The following is a 21,580-nucleotide window of genomic DNA, read 5'->3' on the forward strand; positions in this document are numbered from 1 at the left end:
TAAACTAATTTAACTTTTAAAATACCCACACATTGTGCTCCCATTCCTTAAAACCAGGTAACTGGTCTGGGAATGATACCAAGGGTCCAAACTCTCGACCACATATACAATATATTTTATAATTTGCAGGAGCTCTTATAAGAGTTACTATCTTTCAGTCTTTCTGTCCAGTTTTCACCACATAACTAATCCTCACTTCCAAGACTGAGTCCATATTTAGTATTCTTTTTTTCTTTTCTTTTTTTTTTATCCTCACCTGAGGACATTTTTCCATTTTTTGTTCAGATAGAGCGGGAGGGAGAGAGAGGAAGAGAGAGAGAGAGAAACATCGATGTGAAGGGACACATCGAGTGGCTGCCACCCGCACGACCAACCAGGGCCGGGGACAAACTGCAACCGAGGTACGTGCCCTTAGCGGAAACCGAACCCGGGTCTCTCTGTACCGCAGGCCGACGCTCCAACCGCTGAGCCAAACCGGCCAGGGCCATATTTAGTATTCTTATGTGGAACCCGGAACTGGCAGGATAGGTAGTTGAGGTGTGAAGAAACATGTCCCTCACTTGAGCACTACTCTTATTCCTTGTGAGCTCTTCACCAAGAGTGAACTTTGGCCTCTGAGATAGGGAAAACACACATATTAGCAGGCTGTAATGAAGCTAAGGTCCAAAAGAGCAGACTAGGATAAGTATAAATGGATAGAAGACAAAATGACCACTTCTCTGCTCTCCAGGAAACTGCTAGTATACCCAGCTCTACCGCGACACAACAAGGACAACATCCCAATATCTGCTACAATTTGTTAACCGAACAATAATGTCCAAAAGTTTTAGCTAAATGCCTGATAATCTATCATGATGCTACTTACCTATATATAAAAGAGAGTAAAAAAAAATTTAATTAACAAGCCTGAAAACCCTTTACTTTTTAACTCAAAATACAAAACAATACATTTTAAATGTTGATATGTGAGTATAGACTATAAGTTTGAGTCACTGTGGCTAAAAAAAGGTCTCAAATATGGAAATCAAAGTTTTTTTCTGATATAGCAAGACATTGCTCCTATATACTTCAATGCATCAGCTCTGGCATGAATACCTAACTGAACAGATTACTAATGATCACAGGTGAGACTCAATAGCAGTTCATGCCACAACCATATTCTGAAAAAAATGGAAAGGTAAGGGTAGCTATTCTTTTTTTCAAAGCAAATAATACAGATAAGACAATGTCCCATAACATTTTATTGATAAAGTAAAGATATTACTCTTGATCATAATATTATCTATCAAAGAAGGAGTAAAATATGTGGGTCTCCCTAGAGCAAGAGTCTAGAAATCAAAATAAAGTACAAAAATCTGGACATAGCCCTGGCCGGTTTGGCTCAGCGGTTGGAGCACTGGCTTGCAGACCAGAGAGTCCCGGGTTCGGTTTCCGCTAGGGGCATGTACCAAAAATAAATAAATAAATAAACAAACAAATAAAAATCTAGACATAATTATTAACATCTTACTTTGTAAGATACTGAGGTTAGTAGGTGAGCAATATTCTGAACTGCACCATGGTTAAATAAAATTGTTTGATGATCTGGACCCTGTAAGAAAAGAGAATATAGGAATACATTAAAAAGAGCAATGATTCATTCCAATAAAACATTTACTTAAATGTAGAAAACCACACTCAATACAATGCAGAATTCTGTTACCCTTCTCTTGCATAAACTCATCCCCTCCAAAAGCAAGTAGACACTATTTTTAGTCCTGCAAGGGACTACCATATCTTATGTCTTCCCTGTTCTGTAGAATTACTGCCTCCTTACCTCTCCCAAATAATGAAGGAGGCAGAGAAGCTATCCTGGCACAGGCCCTTTGCAATTCTTAAATAGATACCATCACAGCAACGGAACCACTGTGAATTCTGCATTTCACATTCACTCCCCTCACCCTATGCCCACAGGAGATAGCGGTAGTAATTCTTTAAAGTAAGAATTACTTTAAGACTAATGAACTAGTGAGATCTCTAAAACTAAGTAATTGCAGGAGGAACTGGAGCACAGACTAACCAATCTCAACACATCAGGAAGTTTGAGTAATGGGGGGTGGGAAATACAATACTCCACAACTGGGCTGTGAACGTGTTTTGGTTTCTGTTTCAATTTCATTTCTCTTCTTAAAATTATCACTTCTTAGAGTAGCAAGGTGAAGAAATAGAAAAATTCAGCTATTTTATTTTTCATCAACTGCTTTCTACTAATCAATTTACTGAAGGTCTTTAAAGTGGCAGAAGCTAAAGATTAATGCAAGGCTTCAAATCTGCCCCAGTTTTTTTATTTATTGATTTTATATCCCACCTATCTACCCACTCAAATAATGAAAAGTCAATTAAAGCCAGGACAAGGGTGGTATGTCATGCTTATCATTATTCAGAAGATAAAAATGTAGCACTGAAAGGTAGACTGCCTGTCTGGGTTTATCACAGGAAACCAGTTACTAGTTTAGAAAAAGAACTCTCAAACCAATTTATCCAACCCACTCTTTAGCTCAGTAACACCTGTCTTATAGGTTCTCATTCTTTCTTGGACCAAAATATCCATCATTTGAAGTGGGGAGATTAGCATTCATACTTCTGAATAACAAAACAGCCATATTCTATTTTATAAGTAATAATCCCCTAAACATTTTATATACTATTAAAAGCGTCCTTTAAAAAAGAGATTAAAGAAAATTTAATTAACAAGTCTGAAAACCCTTTACTTTTTAACTCAAAATACAAAACAATACATTTTAAATGTTGATATGTGAGTTTAGACTGTAAGTTTAAAAAACAACTTGGCCGGTTTGGCTCAGCGGTTAGAGCATCGCCCTGCAGACCAGAGAGTCCCGGGTTGGATTCCCGCTAAGGGCACCTCGGTTGCAGTTTATCCCTGGCCATGGTTGGGGTCATGTGGGTGGCAGCCACTCAATGTGTCTCTCTCACGTTGATGTTTCTCTCTCTCTCTCTCTCGTCCCCCTCTCTCCCTCTCACTCTATCTGAAGATAAATGCAAAAATGTCCTCGGGTAAAAAAAAACAAAAACCTTCAGCTCAGATAGTGTGGCTCAGTAGACTGAGCATCGTCCCATGGACTGAGAGGTCCAGTTCGATTTCCGGTCAGGACACATGCCAGGGTTGTGGGCTTGATCCTGAGTGGGGGCATGCAGGAGGCAGCTGATCAATGTTTCTCTCTCACATCAATGTTTCTATCTCTCCCATTCTAAAAAAAAACCAAATCAATAAAAAAGGAAAAACAAAACTTTAGCAATTTCTTAGTTTCTATACATTTTCTAAATTCTAATTTCTTATTTTCAATCACTGTATGAGTATGATATTCCACAGTTTACTCAGACAAACCCTGATTACATACTTTATGTAGTTTCTAATGTCTCACTATTATAAACAATGTTTTGTTGAATTTTATTAAAGCCGCATCTCAGTGAAGATTCTTAGGGAATGAGGATAAATTCCTGGAGTACAACTGCTTGCTATTATTTATCACTGTATATCCATCCTGAATGGTGCAAACTTGCCCTTATAATTGAAAATACTGTCATTCTCAGGACATAGGCTGAAAGTATGCTCTCTGTCTTTCTATCTCATTCTCATCCATCCATGCATCTGCAAATATAATTATAGGTACTACTTCTTAACTTGTTATGTGCTGGGCACTGCTCTAAATGCTTTACTTGAATTGTCTCATTTGAAACATAGGAGCCTCTGGCTGATTTATTATAAAGACAGTGGTAGAGGCTGTAATGGGGGAGCCAAGGAAAAGAAGGGTCTCCTAAGAATCTGAGCCACTTTTTTTCTAATCTACTAACAAGTAAGTAACTAGAATAAATTGTGAAGATAAGCCTAAATTAGCCTTGGCTGACATGTCAGCATACTAAGATATTTTTACCTTCCTTATAAAAAACATCCCAATTTAAATATTGGCAGTGCTTAGCAGAATAGCTAAGTGGGCAGGGTGCTGCCTCCACCCCTTTCACCTCATTGTCTTTCTACCTCTGTATTCAGCCAATCTGTTCCCTTGCTTTGAGGTGACCTAATATTAATACATTGTTTTATATTTGTCAAGACATTTTATATATATACAAATACATAAGTATATTCTTTCCTTCTTTTTAAACACAAATAGAATACTACATATATGTTTATATATAGTACACCTAAAGTATTATATATACTATCAATATGTACTTAATATATAGTACTATATGTAAAGTACTATATAAATATAAATTTTATTATATATATTACCTTAAACCTTTTATTTCTTTTATAATATATCTCAGAGATCATTCAAGTTAGTATATAAAGAACTTTCTCTCTCTCTCTCTCTCTTTTTGTTTTTTTGGCCTTATTTCATTGTATGAATGCCCCATAATTTAACTAGTACTCTGTAGTTAGACATTTAGATTGTTTTCAGTCTTTTACTATTACAAACATCAATGAATATCCATGTGCAAGCTTTTTTTTCCCCTTAAGAGATGTATCACTTATGGAATATCTTACTGATGGAGTTATGTTTATAAATGATCAATCACAATGCAATCCTGTGAACACGACCAACCAGGGCCGGGGACAAACTGCAACTGAGGCACACGCCCCTAGCGGGAACCGAACCCGGGTCTCTCTGAACCGCAGACCGATGCTCCAACCGCTGAACCAAACCGGCCAGGGCGATAAACTGTACTTTTTTAATCTCTCAAATTCTTTTGTCCAAAGATTGTAGCAAATATCTGTTACAAAACTTCCTCTTCTCTGTGGTCCTACATAGGATTGTGCAAAATCAACTGCAAGGAAAGAATTAGTGGCTGTACCAACTAGAGAAGAGGCGGTATCATTTGATTCTCATCAAGTCTCTCTGGTCTCTCCACATCAACCTGCATGAACCTAGGGTTATGCAGGCAGCATTCACAGGGTAAGAGGCTCATAAGCCCTCGTGATCTTACACTCCAGAAGGTTCATCTCCAGAAATTTGAGTAACTGCTTAAGAAGTGAAAATAATTTAGAAGTTAGAGCTCCAATTAATATTATTGCTAGCCTTTGTTTGCTTCTTAATAAATCAGGGAGAGAAAATTTCAAAGATAAAATTATGATTAGCTTATAACACGAACATTTTAGTGATCTCTTTTTCTTTCTCCTCTCTCTAAAGTATGTATATTTATTTGATACTAATACCAATATATGCAAATTTGTGAATGAGTCTTAAGATTCTATTATAAATCTTATGTGTTAACTGAACAACATGAAAATAAAAGGTATTTTTATCATTAATGACAACACAGAGATCATCAGATCAGTTATTTTCAAAGACACCTATTTTTAGTATATCAGTAGAGAAATTAACATTGTATTTTAGGCTATTTCTATTGTCATTGGGTTTATAAATGCCATGTTTCCTGAGGTCTAGTTATATCTCAGAACACTTGAATTTGGTCATTTAATTACAGTGGCAAATGCTCATTATCAGGCTAAAAGAAAGCTGAGTTAAGATGAATCTCTCTGTTATCTTCAGTTCTATTAGGCATGAGGTGCCTGTAAATTCTTGCTCAGCATAAGTTTCTCTCCAGCACAAAAACTAGTGATTTAATGGTATTCCTTTATCTATGATTTCAGCTAAAACAGCACTGAGAAGTTTCACATGAGCAAGCCTTAAAGTGGTGAGAAGTTTCTAATAAAAAATTCTAAAGCAGCCCTGGCTGGTTTGGCTCGGCAGTTGGAGCATCAGCCTGTGGTCCAGAGAGACCCGGGTTCGGTTACCGCTAGGGGCACATACCTCGTTTGCAGTTTGTCCACGGCCCTGGTTGGGTCATGCGGGTGGCAACCAGTAGATGTGTCCCTTTCATATCGATGGTTCTCTCTCTCTCTCTCTCCCCCTCCCACTCTATCTGACCAAAACATGGAAAAATGTTCTCAGGTGAAGATAAAAAAAAAAAAAAATTCTAAAAGCAATTTGGGTAACTTCAGGAATGGGCTTCTTCAAACTTCTCATAATTTAACATGTAGCAGTTATAGACATCCAACTAGAGAGAAGGAGGTATCATTTGATTATTATCAAGTCTCTCTGGCCTCTCCACATCAACCTGCGTGAATTTTCAGCACCTTTCAGGATTCCTGTAGTTATAAGTAGTAGATGCTGTGTTCTGGAGCACTCAGGTATAAAGGCTCAAAGATTTTTAATGATGCATAAAATGATGGAGTATGCATTTCTATCTGCCAGGGCTTGCTACAAGACATCATTTCTCTGTTGGAAGATTCTAGACACGGTTAGTTTGGCTCATTTTCAGTATATGAATTACAACAAAAGTATTGTTTTCTTGAAGCCTTTCTTTGCCCACCTCGAAAGACTAAGGGATCATTTGACATCCCTGGTCCTGTGAGTCAGCTTATACACTGTCAAAGCAATACAGGAAGAGAAACTTCAAAGATTTATGACCAAAAAAAACCTTAAATTCTAAATGCCCTTAATAAAATTAAATAGGCTCTGATCTTCCTCTAGCGGTTTATTTAAACATTTAAATTATAATCAGTAAGTAAATTTTTTGGAACTAAATTATTTAATTTTCATTTATTTGTGAAACTGTTCTAGTATGTAGGTGTTCATGTCTCTTTCCCTTTTTTCCTATAGTTCCCCAAACTCCTCATTTTGTATTTATATTATAATGATAGATGAGTAATGTTGTCCTGGAAAATTACAGAATCATCAGATGATAAACACTTATTTGGTTAGAGGTTAGCAAATGTGTAGAAATTCTGAAAGATCTCAAATAATCACCCATTGTTATCAAAAGAGTACACTCAATGTATAAACTATGAAGCAAAATAAATAGCAACTCATAGCCCTCTTCAGGGTCTTTTAGTAACAGAAATTTCTCTCAACAGAGAGCATAAGAATCTCTCAGTTCTCCTTGTATGAGATCACTTAAAATAACTGCCAAATATGTGGAAACTGAGAGTGTAGGGAAACAGTCATGATCACACACTGCTGGTATGAGTATAAAATAGTACAACCTCCATACAAGACAGTATATGGTAAAGTTACAAAACACACACTCTTTGATTCGGCAATTCCATTTCTTATAAAGTATCTTACATACAAGGTATTTGTTGCAGCATTGGTTTGTAATAATATTAAGACAGGGAACAAGCTAAATGTCCAATAATAGAGGACTGGTTAAATAAATTACTGTACATCTATATAATAAAATACTACATTACTGTTCATAAAAAAATAAATGAGGGAGCTCTTTATGTACTGGTATAGAACAGCTTCAAATTATGTTAAGTGAAAAATGCAAGGTGCAGAAAGTATATATGGCATATTTTTGTTTATATCAAAAAAGGGGGGGAAGGACATAGACATAGGTCTGCTTATATATATAGATTATCTCTGGGAGGATACACAAAGTAGGCACATCTCCTGAGGACATATAAGATTTTACATTACAGAGAATATTTATTCTGGTTCTTACTTTACAGCAGTGCGAGAAGATCTGGCAGATGTACTCCTGGGTGTAGCGCGACCTGCTAAGCAGTGCCATGAGGTGTGGTATCACCGTAGCATCCTGGGGATGAAGGGAAGGAGAGCACAGCAACAAGGCACTTAGGCACTGTGGAGCACATCTAACAACCTATTTCCATGAGCTGGTACTCATGCAAGCCTATTATCTTAATGTCAGTAAAGGTCTGCTTAAGGAACACAGGAAAACAAAAGCAACATGGCCATCAAGATTGTCTGGGCAAAGAATAAGGAGAAGGACTTTAATATTCATCCTTGACAATAAAATACAAAAACAGAAAATTCTCAATTTCTTTCCCATCAACAGCCTACAATCCCACAATAAAACAAAATCAGTCAGAAATCTGTTCTGAAACCCAAATTTCAGGTAACTAGTAAGATATACAATAATAAATGGCTTATAAGGAGGAATCCTTATATAAAAATAAAACTTGGCAATTATGATCTGAGATGTTATGGTAAGTATCAGTTATCAGTAACTATCTCTCATAATGACTACAGTTAGCTAATTTCAGTCTTCACAATACCAACTTCTCATTTACAGCATACACTCTACCTATTGCTGACACCTAGCAACATATGTGATAGTTCAGTAGAGAGAAGAATCCACCCAACCTGTTGCAGGGCTCTCCAAGAATCTCCTTTTTCTCAGAATGTGAAAGGATTTAGTTGAAAGGGGATTTGAAATGAACCACAGATGGAAAGGCTATACTCACACATCCTTGTCAGTGCTGTCATGGGTCCCAGAGAGCTGCTTCTCAAGAATGAATGTGCATGCAAATTCCCAGAAGATAGTCTTTATGTGCACATTATGACTCTGTAGTTTTGGAGTAGGGACCTAAGATTCTGCATTCTAACTAGTTCCCAAAGGAGGTCAATGCTGCTGGTCCATAGACCACACTTTGACAAAAGACAATAGAAGCAAGGAAGAAAACTTAATAGAATAACACTGTTGGGATGAACAAGATTTGGGGTTTCTCTTAGAAAGAAAAGAATGTCCAAGACATATAAAACTAAGTAGAAAAAGAAAAGGTTGTTGATTCCCAAGTAGAATCTTTTCCCCTTGCTTGTTAGTATAATCCTCTGTGTCATAACAAGCAGCTTAAAAACAAAATGTAAATCTTAGAAAAACCTAAAAAAAAAAAGTCAGGTACTAAATGCAGAGAAAGAAGGGAGAAGATGGGGACTGGAGGGGGAGGAAAACAGTGGTTCCATTGGCAGAAGACAGGGATGCAGTTAGCAGCTAAGACAGATCACGCAGTCAAGAGGAAGATTTTTTTTAAATCTCTTAGGCTCCTGAGAGGAAGATTAAAAAAAAAAAAAAAAAAAAAAAGCCTCTATTAGGCTCCTAAAATCATTTCCACCTCCTTCCTTCCTCTATTGTTGTTATCCCTCAGTTTTCCTGCATTTCTACACACCTGCTCCCCCTTTCCATCAATTCTGTTATATATCTGCAGTTTATCGTTGCGCAAACAGGCACAGAATAGTTACATAATTTGCCCATTGGATAAGCAGGATTTCAAGGAGCCTGCCTTCCTCCAATCTTCGGGTGAGTGCCCGAGGTGCTGCAGCAGCTGGCCTCTTCACTACCCAACTCACAGACGACAGTTAATGACCCTGAAACTCTACTTTCTGTTGTTACCCTTTACAAAACTTTTCATGGATTCTCCACTATCTCTGAAGCATAAAATTGAGAAGCTTCATAATTTACATGTTCTTACTGTGAAAGTCACTCAATGTCCCTGTAAGAAAGTTAAGGTGGTGTCGACCAGAGCCTTCCAAATTATGCAACATGATTCATAAGTGAGTTATGAAGTTACTTTAGAGGGTGAGGAAAAAGGAGTTAAAATGGATGGCCAGGATTGATTTCTCCCTCTATTATTGACTAGGCTGGGGGTTGAGGGGAAACTCTAGGGCAGTGATTTTCAACCTTTTTCATCTCATGGCACACATAAATTACTAAAAACTCTGCAGTACACCAAAAAATATATTTCTCTGTCAATCTGATGCTATTATTATGTTGGCTGTTGTCATTTTTTAATCTGATAATCTAACGGAAAAGAGGCCAGTGACCCTGATTAGTAAGGTATTGCAAGTTTTTTTTTTTTAATTAGGGGGGAGAGAGAGAGAGAGAAACATTGACATGAAAGGGACACATTGAGTGGTTGCCACCCACATGACCCAACCAGAGCTGAGGACATACTGCAACCGAGGTACATGCCCTTAGCGGGAGCCAAACCCAGGTCTCTCTGGACCACAGACCAATGCTCTAACGGCTGAGCCAAACTGGCCAGGGCAAGTAGTACAAGTTTTAAAAATTCTTGTGGCGCCCTGGCCAGTTTGGCTCGGCGGTTAGAGCGTTGGGCCACATACCAAAGAGTTGCAGGTTCGATTCTGGTCATGGGCACATACCTCAGTTGTGGTTTGGTCCTGGCCCTGGTCAAGGTCATGCAGGAGGCAACCAATTAATGTGTCTCTCTCACATCGATGTTTCTTTCTTCCCCTCCCCCCACTCCATCTTAAGACAAATTGAAAAGCATCCTTGAGTGAGGATTTAAAACAAAAAAATTCTTGCGGCGCATCAGTAAGGTAAAGAAGACTAGTGACTGGTTTAATCTCTTTGTAAACAATAGGACCTTAGGAAAACAGACTGACATTTTCTAGGAGGAGAGTCCTGTGGAATGCTTCAAGGAGAATGCTTATAGTACCAGTGGTTCCCAAAGAGTGGTCCAAGAACCAGTAGCATCTAAGTTACCTGGAAACTTGTTAGAAACAAATTCTCAGGCCCCACCCGACACAGAGAATCAGAACTCTAGAGCAGTGGTTCTCAACCCTCCTAATGCTGCGACCCTTTAATACAGTTCCTCGTGTTGTGGTGACCCCCAACCATAAAATTATTATTATTATTATTTTTTTGTTCAGGTAGAGTGGGAGGGAGAGAGAGGAACAGAGAGAAACATCAATGTGAAAGGAACACATCGAGTGGCTGCCACCCGCACGACTGACCAGAGCCGAGGACAAACTGCAACCGAGGTACGTGCCCTTAGCGGGAACCGAACCCGGGTCTCTCAGGACCGCAGGCCGACGCTTTAACCGCTGAGCCAAACCGGCCAGGGCCATAAAATTATTTTTGTTGCTACTTCATAACTGTAATTTTGCTACTGTTATGAATCGCCATCAGAAATATGTGTTTCCCGATGGTCTTAGGCGACTCCTGTGAAAGGGTAGCTCGACCCCCAAAGGGGTCGTGACCCACAGGTTGAGAACCGCTGCTCTAGAGGTAAGGTCTAGTAATCTGTGTTTAACAAGCCCTCCAGGTAATTCTGGTGCATGCTCAAGTTTGAGAACCACTGTAGTAAACAATTTACAGATTTATGAGGCATGGCTTCCTGAAGAATGTCACACAAATCCCTAGGGTATAAAATTGAGATGTTTCATCATTTAGAGCCTCCTTGCTGTTCAAGGTGACTCACAAATCTCCCTTATAATACTTATATATCATTACCAGCCAGAGGAACATGCGTCTGATGTGGGGAGGATTATGAAGCCACGTGACATGTCCTCCCTCCCTGATTATTTTTCCACTGCCTCTTGATTACTTATGTTCTTAAGATTTTTGTAAAGCATGATTCTGGGTAAGATCTCTGAGTCATATGTGCTTGATTTGACATTCTGATTCTTTGTGTTGACTCAGAGAATGACAACCAGCATTTTTTTTTTGGTTAATCCTCACTTGAGGATATTTTTCCATTGATTTTGTAGATAAGAGTGGAAGGGAGGTAAGGAAAGGGAGAGGGGGAAAGGGTAAGAGAGGGGAGAGAACGAGAGACAGACACATCGATGTGAGAGAGACACATCTATTGGCTACCTCCCTCATGACCCCAACATGGCCAGGGATGGATCTGCAACATAGGTATGTGCCCTTGACAGGGAATCGAACGAACTAGTGACCTTTCAGTCCGAGGGCCGATGCTCTAACCACTGAGCAAAACCGGCCAGGTCTCAACCAGCATTTTTCAATAAAAAAGGATATAATAGAAACCAGAGGGCATCACACTTATGGAATTGTTTTGTGAAGACCGTCTCAGGGTTCTCTCTCTCCCTCTCTCTCTCACACACACAAATTCACACATATGTACAGTGTGGCAATGAACAATATATTTCTTACTGTGGATTGTGGATAAGGGTATTTAAAAAATATTGGCCTGGATAATTTTCATTAAGAAAGCGCCATGTAATCCACAGATGAAAACACCCCCTAATAATGCCTGAAGTTTCCAAAGATCTTTGGATTCTCTCACAAGTAGTCTCTTAGTCTGGCAAATAAGCCTCTTACAAGCTGAATTCTGCTTCACCTCTCCAATGGAAACTAACACTGATACCCTTCCCATATTAGACTACCCTGCCCACCATCCTGCATATTCTCTTGCACAGATCTTTCCTAGACTGGCCTCTTTACTCTCTAAATCTTATCCATTATTCAAGACCCAGGTCAAATTCTAGCTTCTCTATATAGTCTTCTCTGCTGGATTTAACCTAGAGTGAGCAGGACTCCCTATCACTCACTTAGCATTAAACATATTGTCTTAATTTGTATATAGTAAGAGATCAAAATGGGTCTTTTAAAAAAATAGCTTATAAGTTCCTCAAGGTCTGAAACTATCTTTCACTTCTTTACAAAGCCTAGACCATTTGATGTTTGCAAATTAGTAAGAACTCAAGTACTTCTTGAGACTTTTATAATATAACACAGTTGAGTCTTGAGATGCTAAGTAAATTAGAAGTATGATGTTAGTGAAATGTAACTGAGGATTCAAACACATCTAAAACTCACTGTGTACAATAACTCCTCTGGAGTGACGGGACTGGTGAAGATGGTACGCAGGCATCGAAGGCAAGCTTCAATAAACTTCAGGTCTGGGGACAATAGTCCTATTAATAAAAAACAGATTTGAAGCTTATCTTTTCAACCCATATTTAAAACTGCAAACTGATTCTGATTTTTACTCGTGCAAATATGACTTCCCTACATACCTTGCAGTAAGGCAGGGATAATATGGCAATCTAGTAGAGACTTGACATTGTTTTCGGTACCCATAGCAAGACTTCCCAATACCACTGCACATTCAGTTTTCAGCTCTGTACTTGAAGTTTCTTGCTGAAGCAAGTACAACAATCTAAAAAGAATGAATTTGATAAACAGAAGAGACTAAAAAACTTAAACAAAAGTAAATTAGCTAAAAGTCATGTGACAGGAAAAAGCTACCAATACATCGCACATACTAGAAATATTGTTGGTTAGCTAATAGAGGATAGAAAATAGTCATTTATCAGCTGCTAATTTAGTAAAGGATTATCTGGAAAAAAAATCTAAAAGAGATTTTCTTCATTTTGAGCAAAAGAACTCAAATAATCTCAAGAGTTTATCAAAACTATAAATCTGAAAGTTCTCCAAAGTGTTCTCTGTAGAAACAGCAACATCACAGTCCATGTTATCTACCACTTCAAAATATGAAGACAACCAATGCCAAGTGCTGCTGGATCTTACATTCAGATGAGAAATGGACCTTGAATAACCAGAGTATAGTTCAGAGATCAGAGAGGTCAAGCCTAGAGGAAATAATCAGAATCCTTGTGCAGCTCTTCGAGCAAGGGAAGCTCTCTTCTTTCTCCAATTCTCCCATTTGGAAAATCAGTGGGTCCTCCCATTTCCATTCCAGCCCAGCCTGCCAAACAACTACTCTCCAAATTCTAACCATCCACAACTTAATGGCCATCTCCCTTATCTAAGGTAGAACTCTCATGTTCCCTAAAGCATATTCATATACTGAATACTAATGCCCTAAAAAGGCTACTGATGCTTTATGGTTACCAAAGTATATTTGAAGTTGGTTATTATAAAAACAATACAACCATTAATCCCATTTCAAAAGATAAAAGAGAACAGAAAATAAAACACAAAACATTTAAAAATTCTGAATGATAAACTTATAGCAACTACACATAAAACTTAGTTCTGAGTAGCAAAGGCAAATAGAAAGTTATACAACTGTCATTATCTGCCAAAAGAAAGCTTAGATCAGGAGAAATCACTTTCTTTTAAACTTAAAAAACAGCAAATTCAAAAAATTAGAAATTAAATAAAGAAAAGCAGAATTAAAGACCAACCAGGTCTCTCTCTCTCTTTTTTTAATTCAAAAAAGATTTTGAGAATCTGAGAAACTGTTATTCAATCTTACAAAAACTGCCAGAGCTCTAAGTAGGCAGGGAGGAATGAATCAGGCTGGTACACTGCCTCTCTATCCAACACATTCTTTTATTGCAAGGTCGACGAATTTCCAAAAAGTATTCATACATTCACTTCATAGTCCCTTCTCTGGTACTTCAATTTAGTTTGCTTTTTTAAATTTTACCGATGCTTCATATTACTCCTGGCATTTATTAAACAAAGTAAGAGCTTTTCAAAAACAGAACAGGCAATACAGAAAAAAGACTGGTCTTATGGTTGAAAATCAGAAATACATTGGAATTAGCATGAATAGCAGAAAAGGGAATCATAGCAAACATACCTTGGAACAGCTCCTAAAACAATGAGGTTGGCCTTCTGCTTGTTATTTCCAATTACAGCATTTTTCATGTCTCTGAATTCAGGGGAAGAGAAAAAGGTTGAAACGTCATGAAAACTCAAAGATCAATTCATTCTACTTTATCATTATTATGCAAGATCTTGGATTGGCAAGTATAGAAGTTAGTGACAAAGTCCAAGCACTGACGCCCCTCACTCCCACCCCGGCCCGCCAATGCCAAAGAGAAGGGATCAAAACAGATACTAAAGAACCAGGGGGCTATAAAACAAGAAAGTAGTGAAATGGGGAAAGTGGGAGATATCCTGATTACTGGCAAAAGACTTCCAATACAAAAAAATCTGAGTTCTTCAACAAAGGCCACCGAACCTTTGAATATAAAGAAATAGAGACCCACCTCCTCACTCACAGATCTGGGAGTACAAAGTAAAAGCAACCAGCCCACAGAATGTATCTGAGCTTGTTTCAGAGAAAATAATTTTTTTCTGACTTCTTTTGGACTGAATATTTCTTATGATTCTGTTTTATTCCCTTTGTCTCATTAGCTGTACCTATTTGGGTTTTGTTCTGTTGTTTTTTGAGTGGTTGCTTTACAATCTAAAATGTGCACGTTTCAACAATCTTCAAAGGGATATTATCCCCATTTCAGGTGTATTGTAAGAGCATTGCAAGTATAATATATACTTCCATTTCCCCATTCATTCTTTGTGCTGCTCCTGTCACCCATTATATTTTTAAATTGATTAGAAATAACAGAATATACTGTTACTCTATTTGCTTAAGCAGCCAATTATCTTTTAAGGAGATTTAAAAAATTTTTTAAATCTTTTATATTTCTTACATATTCACTAGTAATTTTTATTTTAGCTACACTCAGATCTTTAATTTACCAGGAATAAAACTTCGCTGATAAGAGTATCTCTATCATGGACCAACTGATACACAAATATGAGGTTGGTCCCAAAGGACAGGTTTGAAAAAAAACAAAAAAAACCTCAAAATAAACCTAGTACAATTAATAAAATGTTAAAAAAATACCCTAATTGGTCAGTAGTCCTATCTTAATACAGAACACTGGAACAACTATGTGATCTTCATAGCAGTGGTTCTTAATTTTTTTTTTTTTTATCCTCACCCGAGGACATTTCTCCATTTTTTGTTCAGGTAGAGTGGGAGGGAGAGAGAGGAACAGAGAGAGAGAGAGAAACATCGATGCGAAAGGGACACATCGAGTGGCTGCCACCCGCACGACTGACCAGAGCCGGGGACAAACTGCAACCGAGGTACATGCCCTTAGCGGGAACCAAACCCGGGTCTCTCAGGACCGCAGGCCGACGCTCCAACCGCTGAGCCAAACAGGCCAGGGCATAGCAGTGGTTCTCAAAGTGGGAAAAAAAGGCATTACAGTCCCCTACAGGCATGTCAAAAGTTTATGAGGGCCCAGCCGGTGTGGCTCAGTGGTTGAGCTTCGATCCATGTATCAGGGGTCGCCAGTTCGAATTCCGGTCAGGGCACATGCCCAGGTTGTGGCCTAAATCCCCAGCGGGGGGCATGCTGAATGTTTCTCTCTCTCTCCCCCTCTCCCTTCCTCCCTCTCTAAAAAAAAAGTTTATGAGGTGTCTGGAAATAACTGGTCATAGTTTCACAAATAGCGAGCATTTTTTGCAGTTCTTCAAAAAATTATAATTTTCAGTACTGTACCTGCTGTTAATAAAAGGGAGATTATACTTTTTATTAAGAGTTATTTCATTTGGAAAATCAGATCACTAGCACAGTGGTACTTGTGGTATCTGAGTCATCAATACCATACACCTACATCAGCCCACATTTGTAGCCCTTGCATTCACACTACTTCATTAAGCTTTCTGACATAGTCACACCTAAGCATTTACATACTGAAATATTAGAAATTACCTTCTTTTTTATTTCTCCTTTATATTATATGGAGGAAAGGCATTATTTTTAGAGTTATGCATGTGAGTAAGTTATATCATTATGAATTTAATTTCAGCACAGTACAGAGGATGTTATAAAATATTTATAAGGGGAAGGAAGTCATGTCTGATAGCATTAAGGTCATTGCTAGCACAGAGCCTCAAAGTTCTTAGCTCACCCATTTCTTTCTGACTCAAAATAAGCTCCCCTTGATACTGATCACAGCATCTCTTTTGACTTCCCCTCTTTTAGGTGGCAGAACTCTACAATATATAGGAGTGTTTTGGGTTTTTTTTGCCAATACCGAAAATTACAATGCTAAAAAAGTGGTAGAGTTGGCAGACCATGATCTTGTAGAAAATGGGGGGTGGGGGGAGGTTACTTTAAAAAAAATCAACAACTAATTGTTACAGTCAGCATGTATTTCCAATACCAAGCAAATTCACTGGCATTTAAAACTCTGGTAATAATTATAATATCCTTCTCCTCAATTACCTTCTTCGATTATTGCAGAAACACATGACTATGGCATAGTGCTCTGCTGAAAGCTGATTCTCCCCACAAATTTTGAACAACGTTTTCACAAGTCTTGAGCCAAACACTGTGTACTGGCCTAGTCTTCTTCCTAGCTCGGTGCCTGAGGGTAGGTCTATTCCTCAGGGCCTCATTTGTCTCTCTGTAAACTATTCTTCAGATCTTCCACATGGTTCACAGGGGATAGTAGGAATATTTTTTGTTTATGGGTACTAAATTGAATGAAGCTTACTAAGGTTCTTACTAGTTCTGATACATGATTTTTAAATTACATGATATCAAAGCCTCATTTTGCAAAGCATAGTTGTGAGAGACTACATCTAGGCTCCCGCCTCCTTATGGATGCCTGCAGTTTTCTTAGAGACTTACTTTGCAATTATCAGCTTACAGACCCTAACCTGCCATTTACTCTCATTTTCTTTCCTTCTCTTAATATGTTCTGCCTATACCAGTGCAGCACATTCATTTGTCCAGCAGATATCTACTGAGGGTCTCTTTTGTGCCAGGTGCCATTCTGGATGCTCTCTCTATTTTGGAACTCCCAGCTGTAATATTTTTCCAGATTTCTTCTCATTCTTCCTAAACTAAGCAGAAATGAGGTATCCCCACATTACCACATAAACACAATCTAAATATCTGAAATCATGCCAAAGTAAATGCTTTTACAGACAAAAAGCAAACAAAATACTTTTATAGAGTAAATCTAGATTAAAAGAGAATACAAGTAATAAAATGGACCAATGTCTAAAGAAAGCAATTCTTGCTCGAGCTGTAATAAGTAAAATATGCCTATGCTAGATAAGGAAGAAGAGATGTTAATGCCCAGCAAATACATTCTATTCAGCTATTGCTATAAAGAGATCATTTCTTTTTTTTTTTTTTGTTACGTGCCTCTAGCCACTAGCCGCTAGCGGGAACTGAATCCAGGACTCCATGGTCCTTAGGCCAACGCTCCAACCGCTGAGCCAAACCGGCCAGGGCTAAAGGGATCATTTCTATGAAGAGTTAAAACCAAAAAGGCAATAATTACCACATATACCCATCTTTAGCAGATCTAAGTACAGCATAGGATTCCATTTCAGAGCCACCCAGATGAAGCTTCTTGTTCCCAGATCACAGCTATTCTCTCATCTCCTTACCCTCTTCCTCATACCTTTATACCCTTCCCAGGCTAACCACTCATCTTTCAGGTCTGAACTTTGACTTCCTCCAAGAAGCATGACCTGACAACTCCCAGGTCTAGGTTAGAGGTACCCTCTGTCATAACACACTCATTACTTTTTAGGATAGAAATCTGTTTCTTAAGAGGCCCGACCTGCAACTACCAGAGAAGTTACTATCAGTGGATAACAAAATGTACCATATAGAAATCCATATTTTTGTAAAATGCAAACTCACAACTACCATCCAAGATGAAAGTACAACAAAACTATGCAAGATACTGCTATTTATATACTGCTTTGAAAATTACAAAGCATGTCATAGCCATTATTTTATTTAGTCTTCATCACAACCTTGAGTAAGTTTAACCTCACATTACAGATAAGGAAGCTAGATTCAAGTTCAGGGCTTTTCTCAGAGTTCCACATTAAATGAAAGAGCTGGGATCAACCTATATTTTTTATGCCAAGTATTTTTTCCACTACCTCTGGCATATAAGGCATTCAGAACAATCTAATAAAAAAGACAAAAGAATACAAGAACTATGTTTTCCTCCTATGTTTCAATTTTACATTTTTATACAAAATAAAAATATGTATAACTTTCAGTCAAAGGCACCTTTTTCACAGTAGATCAAAGGAATATAATCTCACGTCTACCAACTTTTAATGTTGGGGGAAAATGCTCTACTTATATACTACTGAATCAACAATTAGTCTGGAGCTCAGCATATGCTAGGCTCTATGAAAGACACAAAAGCATCATATAATGGGATGCCTGATCCGCAGAGTTTACAATATCCTTAGAGAGACCAAAATAACACTAACAAAGAAGGTTATATTATAAACTGAGTGCTCATGCAGCTGAGAAAAGTAGATGAAAGGACAAGCTTAATAGGTTTTGGGGCAATGGTGGGAACTAAGATGAACCTTACAAAAAGAGTAGGATTTGGATAAGGGGATGGGAAGGGCAAAAAGAAAAGCCATTCACAGAAGACCATACTAAAAATAAAAATGGCATATTTCTTGGGCAGTACAAGGAACCTGGACTGAAAAGAATGTTCCCTTTCAGATGACATTGACCATAACATTAGAAAAGTGATAGGGAGAACAGACAAACTAAAGGAAGGTAGAGTAAGGAGTAATAATGTTTTTGATCAGAAAATAAACATGAAGGAAGTAATAACTAAGGAAGATAAGCTGAATGTGGAATGGACTGGAATGTAGATATTTTTAAAGTTGAGAGAGAGAATTAAATGACTTATGCCCTTCCCTTGCAGTCCTGACTCTGTGCACTTATCATTATCACAGTATTCACTAATCAAAGTACAGTGACTGTCTCTTTAGCTATCTGTCTCTCCTTTAGATTTCTGGATCTTCCAGAGCAGTGACTACATTATTCATCGTTATATACTCCCACACTAACTTGATGCCTAGTACCTGGAAAACGTTCAACAAATGTTTGTTGAAGGAATTAGTCAGTCTAGCCAGGTATCTGCTTCTGTGACACTGATTAGGGTGGCAACCATAAGAATAATTAATACAAAGTACTTTTCAGGAAGCATTTAACAAGATGATTTGATAGGTATAGGAAATATGATATGTGACATATCTTCATGTCTGGGTGCCTGGGTACAGAGAACAGTAGGAAGCAAAGAAAATAAATCCCTTAGCAACAATCTGTCTTAATTTTGGATACACTGAATTATCTCTAAGGTGAGAAAAGAATATCCAGATAGGAAAGCTAAAAAGTAAGCCTTTGGGATATCCCATTCTTTGAGGATTGGGAACGAGGAGCCAATATATATATTTTTTTATCCTCACCTGAGGACATTTTTCCATATTTTGTTCAGATAGAGTGGGAGGGAGAGAGAGAGAAACATCGATGTTAAAGGGACACATGGAGTGGTTGCCACCTGCACGACCCAACCAGGGCTGGGGACAAACTGCAACTGAGGTACGTTCCCTTAGCAGGGGAAAAGAACCCGGGTCTCTATGGACCTCAGGCCATCGCTTTAACCGCTGAGCCAAACTGGCCAGGGCAAAGAGCCAATATTAAGATGTTACAAATATGCATTTGTCAGGGAACATTTTTAGCTAAACTCTAGCTATAATGTTAAGTTTGTCCACTAACAAATGAACTCAAAAGGTACCTAGTTTTACATGGAAGTTAATCTTTCTACTTCTTTTCTTTGCTTTGAAAGAGATTAATTTTTAGCATGGTAGAGAGAAAAGGCTCAAATATTAAAAACATATACAGTGCCTATAATAGCATATGTCTAAATTAAGAGTATTATGATGGTGATCAAAACTAAGAGAGAAAGTAAACACTGAACAGTGCCATTAAAACAGTAGAAAAAGTAAGAAAAGAAATGAGATCTAAATCTACTGGAGAAACAAAGTTTCAATCAGGTATAAGCATATTTATTCCTACACAATCAAACCAGCATAAGTTTAAAGTGAAAACATAATATTATCTAAAACAAGACAATTATCTTTAAAGTTATTGAAAGTGGAAACCTAAAGCTAAAAGATTCATTATGTCATTTTCATTTTGAACCAGTATTACTTTTTGCTTACCTGAAGAAGCTCTTGTTTGGAATACTGTACATTCATTCTTGGTCTAATAGGTGTAAAGTAGTCAAAAAATACACTGTATACTGAAAACTACAATCTGAGTATAAAGTCTGACCTACTAATGAAAACTCACTGTTCATTATGACATCCATAAAGTAAGAAAAAAATACATATTTGTGAATAGCTAGAATAAGGCAACATAGTAAACAACTTAAAAAATTATTTGGACTTGGCAAATTACAAATATACTCACTGCTCTGTCCCTGTAATTATAATTATGATGATGTTCTTTACGGGGAATGTAATACCCAAACATCCAAGTACAGTTAACTTTCCTATTATCCAGCATGGTTAGGAAATGGGATATAGTCACATTGCAATTAAAGTGAACACTGCTGTATGTGATTGTCTATTTAAAAATAATTTGATAATGATGATCAACAGATCATTAAAAATAACTAAAACAGATTATCAAAAATAACTAAAGTTATTTTTAACATAAGGCTTTGTTTCAGGTGACACTTGAGAAATTTATAGTGAACTTCAAGTCAACTCAGCCATTTATTATGCACCTACTATATGTATAAATTGAACAGAACTGAGAAATGTCAGTAATTTAGTTCATTCTTACAAACAAATTACCCCATGGTGTAGATTTTTGAAATGTATATAGTATCAGATACAGTTCCAATTTGTATAAAGACCTGTTCAAAAATTATGAGTTATTGTATTTAACTCTTTATTTTACTATTATATGATCATAAATCACCTGACATTATCCAATAATGAAGAATGCAATTTAATAATTCTATTAATAAATATATTTAGATATGTAATCATTTCAAAGAACATCCAAATGTGTTAGAACATTATAGACTAATATGACAGCACACAGGTAAGTGATTTAGAAATATGAAGAGATGTATACACATATACAAATTACAGATATTCTTGATAGCAAAGTAAACACCACATATACAAACAACTTATCTATATGTAAAAACTATGTCAATTTGATGTAGTAATTTCTGGAGAATCTTGCCAGCCTTTAAATCATAATTCTCTGACTGAATTTTCTCAGAATACATAGTTTTAAACTAAGAATCACTCCATTTCATTTGGTATTAAAGTCATCTTTGTTCATATTTACCTATGAAACTTTTAAAAGTAACTGGTTAAAAAGTGTTAAGGAAATAAATCTATATAAACACATATGCATGTATATTTCTTATTT

General features: G+C 37.3%; 1 protein-coding gene across 5 annotated transcripts in view; it reads right to left on the bottom strand.

Annotated features, from left to right (window-relative positions):
* ARMC8 (armadillo repeat containing 8) overlaps positions 1-21,580 on the bottom strand; it is a 96,016-nt gene that overhangs the window by 45,235 nt on the left and 29,201 nt on the right. For 4 of the 5 annotated variants that reach the window (XM_036267605.1, XM_036267607.1, XM_036267608.1 and 1 more), the window contains 5 exons: positions 14,126-14,197; positions 12,591-12,733; positions 12,391-12,488; positions 7,510-7,602; positions 1,511-1,591 (listed from right to left, as the gene is read on the bottom strand). In XM_036267605.1, the coding sequence (XP_036123498.1) occupies positions 1,511-1,591; positions 7,510-7,602; positions 12,391-12,488; positions 12,591-12,733; positions 14,126-14,197 (487 nt within the window). The remainder of the gene's footprint in view (positions 1-1,510; positions 1,592-7,509; positions 7,603-12,390; positions 12,489-12,590; positions 12,734-14,125; positions 14,198-21,580) is intronic. The other variant, XM_036267606.1, reaches the window with a different exon arrangement.

Source organism: Molossus molossus, unplaced genomic scaffold (genome assembly GCF_014108415.1).
Source record: "Molossus molossus isolate mMolMol1 unplaced genomic scaffold, mMolMol1.p scaffold_m16_p_18, whole genome shotgun sequence".
In the NCBI taxonomy this organism is placed as follows: Eukaryota; Metazoa; Chordata; class Mammalia; order Chiroptera; family Molossidae; genus Molossus; species Molossus molossus.